The 12,541-nt window shown below is 35.2% G+C and overlaps 1 protein-coding gene across 1 annotated transcript in view; it reads left to right on the forward strand.

Annotated features, from left to right (window-relative positions):
* Arl5 (ADP-ribosylation factor-like 5) overlaps positions 1 to 6,852 on the forward strand; it is a 90,192-nt gene extending 83,340 nt beyond the window's left edge. Inside the window, exon 4 of the mRNA XM_072535073.1 lies at positions 2,227 to 6,852. Coding sequence (XP_072391174.1) covers positions 2,227 to 2,275 — 49 coding nt within the window. The 3' untranslated portion in view covers positions 2,276 to 6,852. The remainder of the gene's footprint in view (positions 1 to 2,226) is intronic.
* The last annotated feature ends 5,689 nt before the right edge of the window (positions 6,853 to 12,541 follow it).

Consider the following 12,541-nt stretch of genomic DNA (forward strand, 5'->3'; position numbering starts at 1 on the left):
TGTAAACATTCTTTCTCTCACGAGAATAAGTGGAAATTTCCCTGGTTTCTATTTATTCATTGCGTAACGAGCCTCTTCGAGAATCAGCATTTTCTTTTAAAATCTCTATAGGCGTGACAAGTGAAATTAAAAAGTGAGACAATTAATATTTCATCTCGATAGAGCACTTGACTACTTATAAACAGACTACAAAATTATTTAGATTATTAATTTTAGAACGCAAAAAGAGTATGAACCATTTTCGGTTCTTATGATGTACAAGGTGAAATAAAAATGCCTTCAGTAGATGTATAGCGTTCCTTCTGGACCGGAAGTGACGTCACACGTCGATCGTCAAGCGTACGTATCCTCATGTATCAAAGCCACGCCCCCTTGTGACGTAGGAACGTGCCTCGTGTCTCGCGTTACTATGTCACCATTGGTCACTGGGGGTGTTGCTATTCCCTCTACTGACGCTGCTATGCTGCCATTGGTCCCTCATCGCTATACCGCCATTTCTATGATGTTTATTCAAATTCTAAGCTGTCATTGGTCGCTGGGGGTGTTGCTACTCCCACCACTGACGCTGCTATGCTGCCATTGGTCGACGACACGTTCCGACGTCACGAGGACGTCCACCATTGGTCAGCAAGACATGGGGGGACGTTCCTATGCCATCATTGGCCGAGGGGCGTGGCCTAGAGACACGAGGCACGTTCCTACGTCACCATTGGTCGAGGGGCGTGGCCTCGAGACACGAGGCACCATCGAGCAAAAAGACCAAAGAGGGAATGTAAAAGTTGTGGGGGCAAAAGTATTGTTAGACAGGAAGTGCCATCTTGAGAGGCCAAATTAAACAAGGAAAGAGAGTCTTTCCTCGTTTAAGAAATCAAATTTAGTTGGGTTATGTTATTATTGTCATGGTCAACGTTTCCGCATCAGTGTTAACTTACGGTGCGGAAACGTTGACCATGATAAGGAGAACAGTTCAAAAGATCCGTGTGTGTCAAAGGGCGATGGAGCGTGCTATGTTGGGCGTTTCACTACGAGACAAGATCCCAAATCGCCAGCTACGACGAAGAACAGGAGTGGCTGATGCAGTAGAGAGAGTAGCAACACTGAAATGGAACTGGGCAGGTCACGTGGCTCGAATGACAGATAATAGATGGACAAAGCGGATACTGGAATGGAGACCAAGAGATGATGCCTACCGAAGCAGAGGTCGTCCACCAACACGTTCGACTGACGATCTAAAACGTTGTCATAGGAATTGGATGCAAGAGGCACAAGATCGAAATAGATGGAAAATTATGAGGGAGATCTATGTCCAGCAGTGGATAAGCGAAGATTGAATGATGATGATGATGTTATTATTTGTCCCAACTGTCACATGAAATCTTATTTATATTGAAGTTTTTTAACAATTGTTTCACATTTTAGACTGTTATCGTTAATATTTAATTAAAATTTTCTCGTCTAAGACACATTCTGAAAACTATTTTATAGCCACTGTTAATAAGTGTCGGAAAATTTAAATTTGGCGCATTCGCATTTCCGGATATGTCCGCCATCAGAGGCCACTTTTTTGGTCGCCTTTTCATAACGATTAGATTCCCTCTTTTGTCTTTTTGCTCGATGCGAGGCACGTTCCTACGTCACGAGGTGCGTGGCTTTGATACATGAGGATACGTACGCTTGACGATCGACGTGTGACGTCACTTCCGGTCCAGAAGGAACGCTATACATCTACTGCCTTCTACATTTAAATACAGACGCTTGGTCCGATTCCTTTGGTTGCGTGGTCCTGAGAAGGTCCGTTTAAGTTGTCGGTTGAAGGCATATCTTATTATCGTAATGTGTTATTGCCAGGAGATCCAAAGATTCTAGCTTATCTAGCTGCCTATAATGCTAGTTTATTTAGCATTACTCAGGGTGCACGTGTAATATTCTACTACGGACGCGAACTTGCATTACACCTACTGAGATTTTAGCAAATTGTATTATGCTGCCGATAATACTGACTTCTTAGACCAGTATATACATTTAAACTCGATTTATGACAATTTGTAACGTACATCGTTGTCCGACCGAACTCTTCAATTGACGACCCATTTTTTGACATTAGTAAAAGCTACAAATTCACAATGATGGCATAATTTTCGTCCTTGTACTTAATTCGGAGCAATAATTAAAATTTTTGAGCTTGTTGTTATGTTTATTTTGCCTAATTCTGATTTTTTGTTTTAGGTTATACCCAGGCTTAGAATGGATAGTAAGCAGACTGAAAAAGAAATGACATTTCTCCGACCACACCTAGATTTAATTTAATTTTTTGTTAATTGTAAATTTTCGACATCCTACACACTCCTGTACAGACGTTTTCTCGTATCGAGAAAAGAAAAATCTCTTGAGATTCTTTTTCATAACGACTGTTATTGCATTTTTGTAAAGAAAAGGCGTTTTCGCCATATACTTGCGTTTTTGTGAAAATAATTTACTAAAAAAAAGTGATGATTTAGTCAACAAGTATGTAAACGTTATCGAACTATATTATGTTTATTCACATCAATTGCGTTTAAATAATAAGCATTGCCTTTTGTTTAAACCTGAATAATATATACATCGCAAAATCAACGAAGAAACTTTCTGATTTACCAGAATAGTTTTGAAATATTTTGTGATCTGTATGTACGTTAAAATAAAGTTTGGAATCAAGTCTCAACTTAGCATCGTATATTGCCAAATTAAACATTTTTTCCAGCACTTAGTGCAAAGGTGTTAAAATATCCTTATCGTTTATTGTTTGTGTATTTATATCTAATTTTAAGTAAAAAGAGTCTTGGTCATAAATATCCCTGATAATGGTAGCTATGTAGCCCCACTATATGGAATTAATAATTATAACACTTGGTATATTCCTTATAACACTATCTGAATGACATGCCCTACTAGATCTCACATATCCACTTTACAAATATTATCAGTTTTTTAGAGTTTCTTTTGTCACTTATTTCTTTTAAATGTTTCCAGTAAATACTCAGATTCATTTGCAAAAATCAGTCTTAAACAGATCTCCAAAGATTCCAAAATGGTTTGATGCTTTATTGTACTTGATCTAGCATCTCCGATTAAATTAGATGTTCGTGAAATTTTATTATCTACTCTGTGATCTTTTGGTTGTATTATAGATTGATAATACTATACTTTACTATTTTTAAATCTTTTTCAATTTTGGATATTTTGAGTCTTAATTTTAAAAATATGCCAATTACATCAAAAGTTTATATTCCATTGTAAGTTTTTTTAAAATATGCAATACAGCCAACCATTGGGAATTCTCCCGTTGTAACTTCTCCGGTTACTATTTCACCTTTTTCAATACAGTTAATAGCCAAATTCTTTCTCATTCTAAACCACCGATCCAATTACCTTTCCCGCTCCTGATACAATTTTTGCCATTTTTGAGCTGAATAACCGCTTTCTATTTACTGTTAAGACTGCTGTCGATTTCTGATGTCTAATGTTGAATCCATGTAGAATATCGATTAAAAAATTCACTTTGGTTTTTATTTAAACACGCCAAGCCCTTTTCAATACTGTCATACGAATGTGTTTGAGATCCAAAGTGAGCATCTTACGCATCCTTCTCTTTCTTTGACATCCTATCGTCCAAAACCATAGCATGGCTCTTTGTCGATGATTTCCGGTGTGTCAGTTTTTGGACATCCTTTGCGTTGATCATCTTACAATGTTCTCACGGCCACCTTTAAATTCGGTTGCCCATTTCTTTATAGTGGAAATCAAAACAGAGTTTCTATAGATTCTAGATCTTCTTTATGAATAATTTTTTCCATTTTCAACACTCGAAACTGCTGTAATATGCTGACTTATTTTCACCTATTCGTACCGCCCAGGGTCGGATCCCGCGTGTTAGTTTTCGTATAATGTTGCTTTTATTAATTTTTGTACCTTAATTGTGTTGTAAAATAGAAATTAGAAATAAAATTAATTGTGGTAAGATGTGATTTTATACTTGTTGACTGAGCTAAGGTTGTTAAAAATTTTTGAAAAATTTATATATTTATTTTTAGATATACACTGAACAAGATAAAAGTTTTTTATATTTAAGAAAAACTCATGTTGGATAATATTTAAAAAAACAAACAAATGTCCCAAAAAATGTTACCATTTAGACATTATTGTAAATATTATTGATTTTTGTATTGTATTATAAGATATTTGTTATTTTATGAGACTACAGAAGCATTACTTAGAATAGAAGCATGCCAATTACTGCGGCAAAATCGATTATTTTATCATGCAAGTGGTATAAGAAGTTTTGAGTTCTATTGTTTTAAGTACAAAAACATTTCAAGGTAATTTCGTTGAAGGTCTAAGGAACTGTCTACAAGTGTTATTACATATTTACTTGCCAGGTCGGCGTTACATCAGATGCAAAGCTGTGATCTTTTGTTAGAAAAGTAGGTTTCCTCTAATTTCCTTCCTGTCCTGTATTTCGTGACCTCTTCCAGTCTTGTATAAACATGACCTGTACCTACTTTGTTAACCAGTATTTAAATAGTACTGTATGTGCTTATCTTCTTCTTCTTAGTTCAGGCGAGACACTTAAATCTCTGGCACTTAGTCATAAGACATTTGTACCAAACCCTGTTTTTTTTCCCATTAAACTCAAATAAGTCCTGTGGCCTCAACTAAGGCCAACAGTTTCCCCATTGGTAGATCTACCAAAGTAAAAACCTCAACCTGGACCACAGTTGTTGTATAGTGACCTAGGCTTTAAGATTTGTTATAATTACATGTTTGTCCAAAGACTCCTGACCCAGTACCATGGGCAGTTTTAAATTCATCAGTGAATGTCCATCCATCCCTGTTAATATTTGCGACTTTTTGTTCTCTAGATGGTATATTATTGTTAATTTTCTCAGTGAAAATTACTTCTGGTCTCATCATATCTGAGTTCATCTGAAAGATGGATTCCTCGAGTATAGTCACAGTGGTATTTGTGTGGCTATTCAATAATTAATTCGGCCTCCAAGTATTGTTTGCTTTAAGTCTCAGGACTAGGACTATAAAGACTACTGCCGAAATATATAATTCGAGCAGGGGAAGACTTGTGATAACCTCTAAAAATGTCGTTCCTCACTATTGAAGGCTCCTGTCATATTTAGAAGCGCTTGTCTTTGTAGGGTGGTGGGAGAGGTCACGCAAGATTGCAAAGCCGTCTGAAAGTACTGAACCATATGTAACTGTCGGTCGTATCACTGATGTATAACCCTAACATATCACTTTTGGTTTCAGCCCTCAGGTTTTACCTACAACTTGTCTGCAGTTCGCGCATAACCCTGTTGGTTATGTTATTAATATGCGTGTTCCAATTGAGTTTGGAATCCAGATAATGGACCTCATTGGTTCTTTCTAGTTCTTTTACAAATAATTTCAGCTCATTCAATCAAGTAAGCTTCCTCCTATGAGTAAAAGGTACTAGTTTAGTTTTAGAAAGGTTTAAAGAGAGGTTCTCTTTCATACACCAATTCTCTATGTAATTAAGGATATATCACATCTGATCCGCAACAGTACAAGAAAATTTTCCTCTAGTCACTATTACAACATTTTATTTTAGTCTTGTATGGTGATGTAAAATAGCCAGGTATTTATAACTTGGGGTATGTACCTGGGATACCTGGATAAATACCGAAAATTCATAAATATCCGGCTATATACCAATTATGAGGAAGAAAAACACTTTTGATAATTTTAATCACTTAATGTATACCTTTATTTTGAATTATGTATTGTTAAAAAACTATCGATTTTCTAAATAACTAATTCATTGAGCAAGTTTTATTCCTTTGATATACCTATAAAAGAGTGTTTTAATTACTTTTGTGTCATATCCATGTGAAACAAAAAAATGTGAGACATCAATAATGACGAACAAATGTTAGAAGCATGGATACGAATGGGATATGAGCATGAAAAAGTTAATCGAAATATGCAACTAAAAATCTACAATTCCTGGATATTAAAAAATATTGCCAGCATAAAGGTTATTTCTTCAGTTTAGGCAGGCGTAACCATAAATATCATTCTAGAAGAAAATATTTGTCTTGATAATGAAGTTTTTGGAAATTTCTACATGCTTTTCTCCATTTAAAAAATACGCGCAAATTGATTAATGGCTAAATGTTGAGATTATTAGTAACTTATCAGAGATCACATGCTTTAACAAAATCTTAGTTTCTAAAAAGAAAAATCATATTAAAATCTTTTTATTACTTGTGACAACATCATTTGTGTCAAACAAAACATCCCTGTCTGATTCCCTATTTAATCAATATTAACTACAAAAAGCAATGAATTCTCCCTGTGTTTCACTCCATTATCTATTTCATATCCTTCCGATTTTTTCACTTACTCCCAGTTCTCCGGTTAGCCTTGGTAGAAAACCAATTATACCTACTTATTTAAATATCTTAATGATGTATATCATATATACTTAGGTATATCGATATTTTTCCTACGTAAACCACACTATCTTGGACACTGATCTTAGACAATTAAGGTATACAAACGTAATATTTTATCAATTATTGAATATGTAATATTTTTTGCTTTTTTAATTCTCCTTCAAAGATAGCATGTACGTAAAATTTAAATATTAATTTATATTTACGTCAAACAATCGGTAAACGTTTTTTGTGGACATCTTTTGTTGGGTTAAAAAATAATTTGCCACTGTAACGTTTAGTTCATTTTTGTTGTACCTAATATAGGTTAAGTTTCTTAATTTAGGCCAAATTGTGTATAAAAATGATAAAAATTAGTAATAAAATGTATATAATTTCAAAGTAATTATATTTTTTATTTAAATCGTTGGCAATTTGTCTAACCAATTTTCCTCGCGTGTTCGTCTACACCACGGTCTTGGCCTGCCTCTACTCTTATTTTTCACAGGCATATATAATAAATAGGTTTTTGACAACGTGCCATTAGATAGTAAACAAAGTGTTTAATTTTTCGCCTGCATCTTACCCGATTATCGCGCGGTGTAGCCAAAATTAAATACAGAATATGTTAATAAGGTAAGATTTAAATATTGTAGCAAAAATCTGAAGGTAATTTAGACATCAACAATACATTACATTGATATAAAACATTCCACGGACGAAAAAAGTGAGATTACCAGTTATCAGTTAAACTAGTGAAAACTAAAAATTTTGGTACGTGGATAAGTAGGCATACTTTCGAGTGGTTGAAACGGGTGTGTCCATTTAACGCTGCGTAACAAAATGGACAGCGATGATTATAGCACGGAAGATAAGACAAGGAAAAGAGGAGGTGATTCGGAAGATGAGGAATATGTAGCAGAAGTAAAAAAATACGATCGCATGGAACGGATAAGAAACTGGAAAAAAATACTAGAAAGTTTAAATATGCTAACAATATACATAAATAAGAGAACTGCGGGAAGAGCAAAAAGAGTATATAGCTGAAATGCAGGAACTCAGACAAGAAAATGACAAGCTGAAACAGGAAAACAGATAAACCAAACAAAAGTGGAATAATTGGAAAATAAAATAATAGAATGGAAAACGACAAAAGACGAAAATACTACAGGGAGTAGAAATAGAAGACTGTAATAAAATATATAAATATGTAATAAAATGACGACTATAATAAAAGAATGTAAAAGATTTCTTAAGCACTTCACTAAAAATTAATACAACGATCAAGAGCGCAAGGAAATTTCGAAATAAAGCCTGCCTAATTCAGCTTCTAAACGCAACGGACAAAGAAACAATAATGAAAAGCAAGAGTAAACAGAGAAATTAAGGGAAAAGAAATATATATTAACGATAACATGGACAAAACTAAACGTATGATACAGATAAAGATCAGAATGAAGGCAAAAGAAGCAACATCAGAAGTAAACAAGGTTAAGGTAGCATTTCAAAAAATGAATGAATATGGAATAAAGATCAGGAACAATTTGAAAAATTGAAAATCAATATAGAAATCAAGAATTGGTCTTTTTAGAAAAAAACATATGGACTACCGCTTATAATAAACAAACCAAAAATTCAATTTAATCCCACCAAAATTGTACCAATTAAAATTAACCTTAAATCACTGGAACTTAAAGAAACGCATGCCAATGGACCATTTCCTATTCCGACGATAAATACAAAATTTCTATCTTTATTATATTTTATTTACAAAAGAAAACAACAGAGGAAAGCAACAAGAAAATAAAATTCAACTTCTTGAAGGAGCTTCATTTTAAGGGGAAAGGAGTTATAGTGAATAATCGGCAGTGTATGCAAATAATTATAGGACATTGCCCAAGACGCATATACTGTTTCAACATATCTCCGATTAGCTAGAATTGCATTTCTTATCATTTGTGTTGTAATTCATTTTATAATTCAGTTTAGGATTCTCTTTCATGAAACTTGTACTTGTAAAAACTTTTTTCCAATTTGTTCGGTCTTCCATCAACCTAGGGTCAAATGGAATGATCATTTTCCGGGAGATCTGCTTGGATGTTATCTCTCCATCGCATTCTGGGACGTCCGAGTGGTCTTTTGCCTGTGGGAATCTCTTCCCATACCAGTTTTACAAGTCTGTCGTTATGCAGTCTGTGCACGTGGCCTGCCCATCTTAGTCGCTGTGATTTAATTTCTTGGACAATATCGGCGTCATTGTAGAGTGCTTTTAATTCGATATTGGTTCTGATCTTATACTGGTTTGTGGTGATGTCATGGCGAGGTCCGAAAATTTTTTCAAGTATTTTTCGTTCAAAGCGTCTGAGCTTTTCTTCGTTTGCTTTGGTCATGGTCCACGTTTCGCATCCGTATGTTATTACAGGTCTGACGATGGATTTATAGATTTCGATCTTTGAACTTCTTGTTAGATTTTTTGATTTTATGAGCTTATCCAGTGCGAATAGACAGCGATTTGCAGATTGGATTCTGTCTTTTATTTCTTCAGTAACATCGTTGTCAGCTGTGATTACGGCCCCCAGATACTTAAAACGTTGTACTCTTTCAAAATTGAAGGTGTTGATCGTTACATTTTGTCCTATTCTGTCTCTTCGTGTCGTTCTATTTATACACATACAGGGTGAGTCAGAACTATTGGGACATAGACTAAGGACAGGTTATTTGGACCAAAATATGGCTATCGGGCCAAATATGCCTTAATAAAATGTTGCTGAGAAAAAAGATACAGGGTGTTAAAGTTAATTTTTGTTTTTCGTTTTTTGCTAATAGTTTCCCTGTATATTTATAAATTGCTATCAAAATTGGCACAGAGGCATAATCTTAGACAAGAAATAGTATTTTCTTTACAATTCCACTATCAAATACCAAACTAATAAACAAAGTTGCAACTAACGTAAGGTTTCCGTTTTGACGATAAATCAAAACTAAACACACTTTAACTTAAAAGAACTCACAAAAACTCAAACCAAATGTTCTACATGGTCTCCTCCGATTTCTATGCCTCCTATGTCCAAAGATGGACCGAAGAAGGCTAATTAGATAGGTCAACGACAGACCAAATATTTGCGCTAAAAGAAATGCTTCAAGACTCTAATGTAGAAGTAAAAACCAACATAGAGATCATTGCAGAGACATGGAAAAATATGGAGAATTTCAGAACTGTACAAAGACACTTCAAAAGATGCATCAGTCTCGGAACACAAGAAACATGCACCCTTACGAGCAGAAGTAGAGAAAGCTCTCAGCCAATTCTTCTTCTTTCAGTGCCTATTCGTTCCGAATATTGGCAATCATTAAGCCAATTAAGAAACAGAAAAGCCCAGGGATCGATGGCATACCAGCGGAGACTCTAAAAGCAATGTGCGAGATTGGCGTAGATGTAATACTGGACATGTGCAACATAATATGGATCACAGGTGAATGGCCTGAAGAGTGGTACGGATCAACCTTTATCCCTATCCATAAAAAAGGATCACTAACCGTATGCAGCAATTGCAGAAATATTGCCTTTATTCCTCATGCAAACAAAGACCTGCTACATATAATCAATGAACAGTTAAAGAAGTTTTTACTTCCAGAGATAGCCGAAGAACGATGCGAATTCGTACCGGGAAAAGGAACGCGGGGGCAGATACTGAACACCAGTCAGATAATAGAAAAATGGAGAGAATACAACATGCTAATACTGATCTGTTTTGTAGATTACACAAAGGCTTTCGATTCAGTAAAATGAGATCCTCTCTGGAGTATAATGGAAAATATGAGAGTACTTAACCACCTAGTTAACCTAATAAGAAATCTGTATGATAAAAATTCAGCCTAAGTTAAAATACACGGAATATATTCATCATCATCATCATCATCACCACCTATCCCTTTGCGTCCACTGCTGGACATAGGCCTCTCTCATTTTTGTCCATTGTGCTCTATCTTAAGCACTTTTCATCCAATTTCTTGACATTTTCTTGAGATCTTCAGTCTAACGAGTAGGGGGTCTTTCTCTACTTTTTTTGTGTAACATCGGCCTCCACTCAGGCAATCGCTTCGTCCACCTTTGATCACTGATTCGGGCGGCGTGTCCGGCCTAGGTCCGTTTCAGCACTGACCTTTTTATTTTCTTCTGAGCTATTTGTAGCGTTTTAGAAGTTATAGCTGTCAATGTTAAAGTTTCGGCACCATAGGTCATCACAGACAACACATATTGGTCAAATGTTTTACGTTTTAAAGAAATTGGTATATCGCTTTTAGAGATGTCTTTGTTTTCCATAGACTGTCCGCTGCCCATGTTAGGTTTATTCTTCTTCGTAGTTCGCATGTTTGGTTGTCTCTTGTGATCTTTATTTCGTGTCCAAGGTATATGTATTTTTCCACCAGCTCTACTTCGTTGTCTCCAATATTGATATTTCCGCTTGGTACTAGGATTGTCATGAATCTAGTTTTGGAGATGTTTATTTATATAAACTCTGTCGATTGCGATATGATGCGTGTTTTTATGTAGTTTCACCGACATAGTTTCGTTCTTATATGTATTCTAAATTAACCTTGTATATCGGTAGTCAATGGGGCATGCTTCTAGTGCTTCCAGGATTTTGTCAAATTCTACCGTGTCAAAGGCTTTATGGAAATCTACAAAAGCCAGAACGAGTGGTCGAATGTATTCGATAGTCTTTTCTATTACCGTTTTAATGCTCTGTAGGTAATCATTTGTTCCAAATCCGGTACGAAATCCCGCTTGCTCTATTGGCTGGTAGAAATCAAGTTTTTTCTCAAGATGATTCGTTACTATTATTCTTGTAAGGAGTTTGTATAGGTGACTAAGAAGACTTATAGGTCTGTAGTTTCTCAGCATTATGCCATTTGTCGGGTATATTAGTGTTTAAAAGGTACATGTTAAAAAGGTTTTTTATTTTCTTAGGCAGGAAAGTGCCTCCGATTTTGATTGCATCAGTAACTACACAATCTTCGACTGGATATTTGTTATTCTTAGCTCTTCTTAGGGCTAGTTTTATTTCGTCTATTGTGATTTCCGGTAGTAGTTCTGATCCTTGGTTGACAATGCCCTTTTTCCTTGTTAATATTGCTGGTACTTGATCTTCTCTGCCATTTGGTTTGTGTTGGCTTGTGTGCAGCAATTTGTAGAAGTCTTCAACTATTTTAAGGGTTGTAAGATGACCATTTCTATCTTTATTATATATTCAGATGCGTTCAGAACAAAGAAAGAAACTAGACAGGACTGCATACTGTCACCATTATTATATAAGATATATTCTGAATACATAATAAGAAAAGTACTAGACGACTGGGATATAGGAATCACTATAGGAGACAGAAAAATTAGCAACCTGCGATATGCAGATAACACATACTAGCAGCGAATGAAGTCGAAAAGATTTGAACGGCTAAGCCGGATAAGCATAAGCGAAGAATTCGGACTCCAGATCAACACCGGAAAAACAAAAATAATGATAGCAGACAGAGCAAATAATAATCTACTGCAAATACACTAAGTGGTAAATTTCGAAGTGGTAGACAGTTTTGTATACTTGGGGTTCCTGATACCCAACATTGGCGATTGCTCCTCAGAAATGACCCGAACCGCAACAGCTAAACTGATTGAAATGTGAAAAGATCGAATAATAACAAGGAATACTAAGCTCAGGTTAGTCAATGCCCTTATTTTGTCATTGATACATACGCAGTTGAAACATGGATTCTCAAAAAAATCGATAGGAGTAAGATTAAAATAGAGGTTTATTTTGTTTTAATGTTTTATCTTTCGGTCTTAATAATAGTGCTTAAGCTATGTGTAGAGTCATGGACTCAGTTATAGGTCCTTTATTAAAACCTTACGTTTTCTATTATATTGATGATATTATCGTTGTAACCCCAGATTTTGATACTTATATCAAAACTCTGAAAATGCCATTCAAACGTTTGAAAGATGCAAATCTCGCTGTTAATTTTGAAAAATGCCAGTTTTGCAGATCTTCACTGCAATTCCTTGGATTTGTAGTGGATGATCAAGGGTTAAGAACTGA

Source organism: Diabrotica undecimpunctata, chromosome 6 (assembly GCF_040954645.1).
Source record: "Diabrotica undecimpunctata isolate CICGRU chromosome 6, icDiaUnde3, whole genome shotgun sequence".
NCBI classification, from domain to species: Eukaryota; Metazoa; Arthropoda; class Insecta; order Coleoptera; family Chrysomelidae; genus Diabrotica; species Diabrotica undecimpunctata.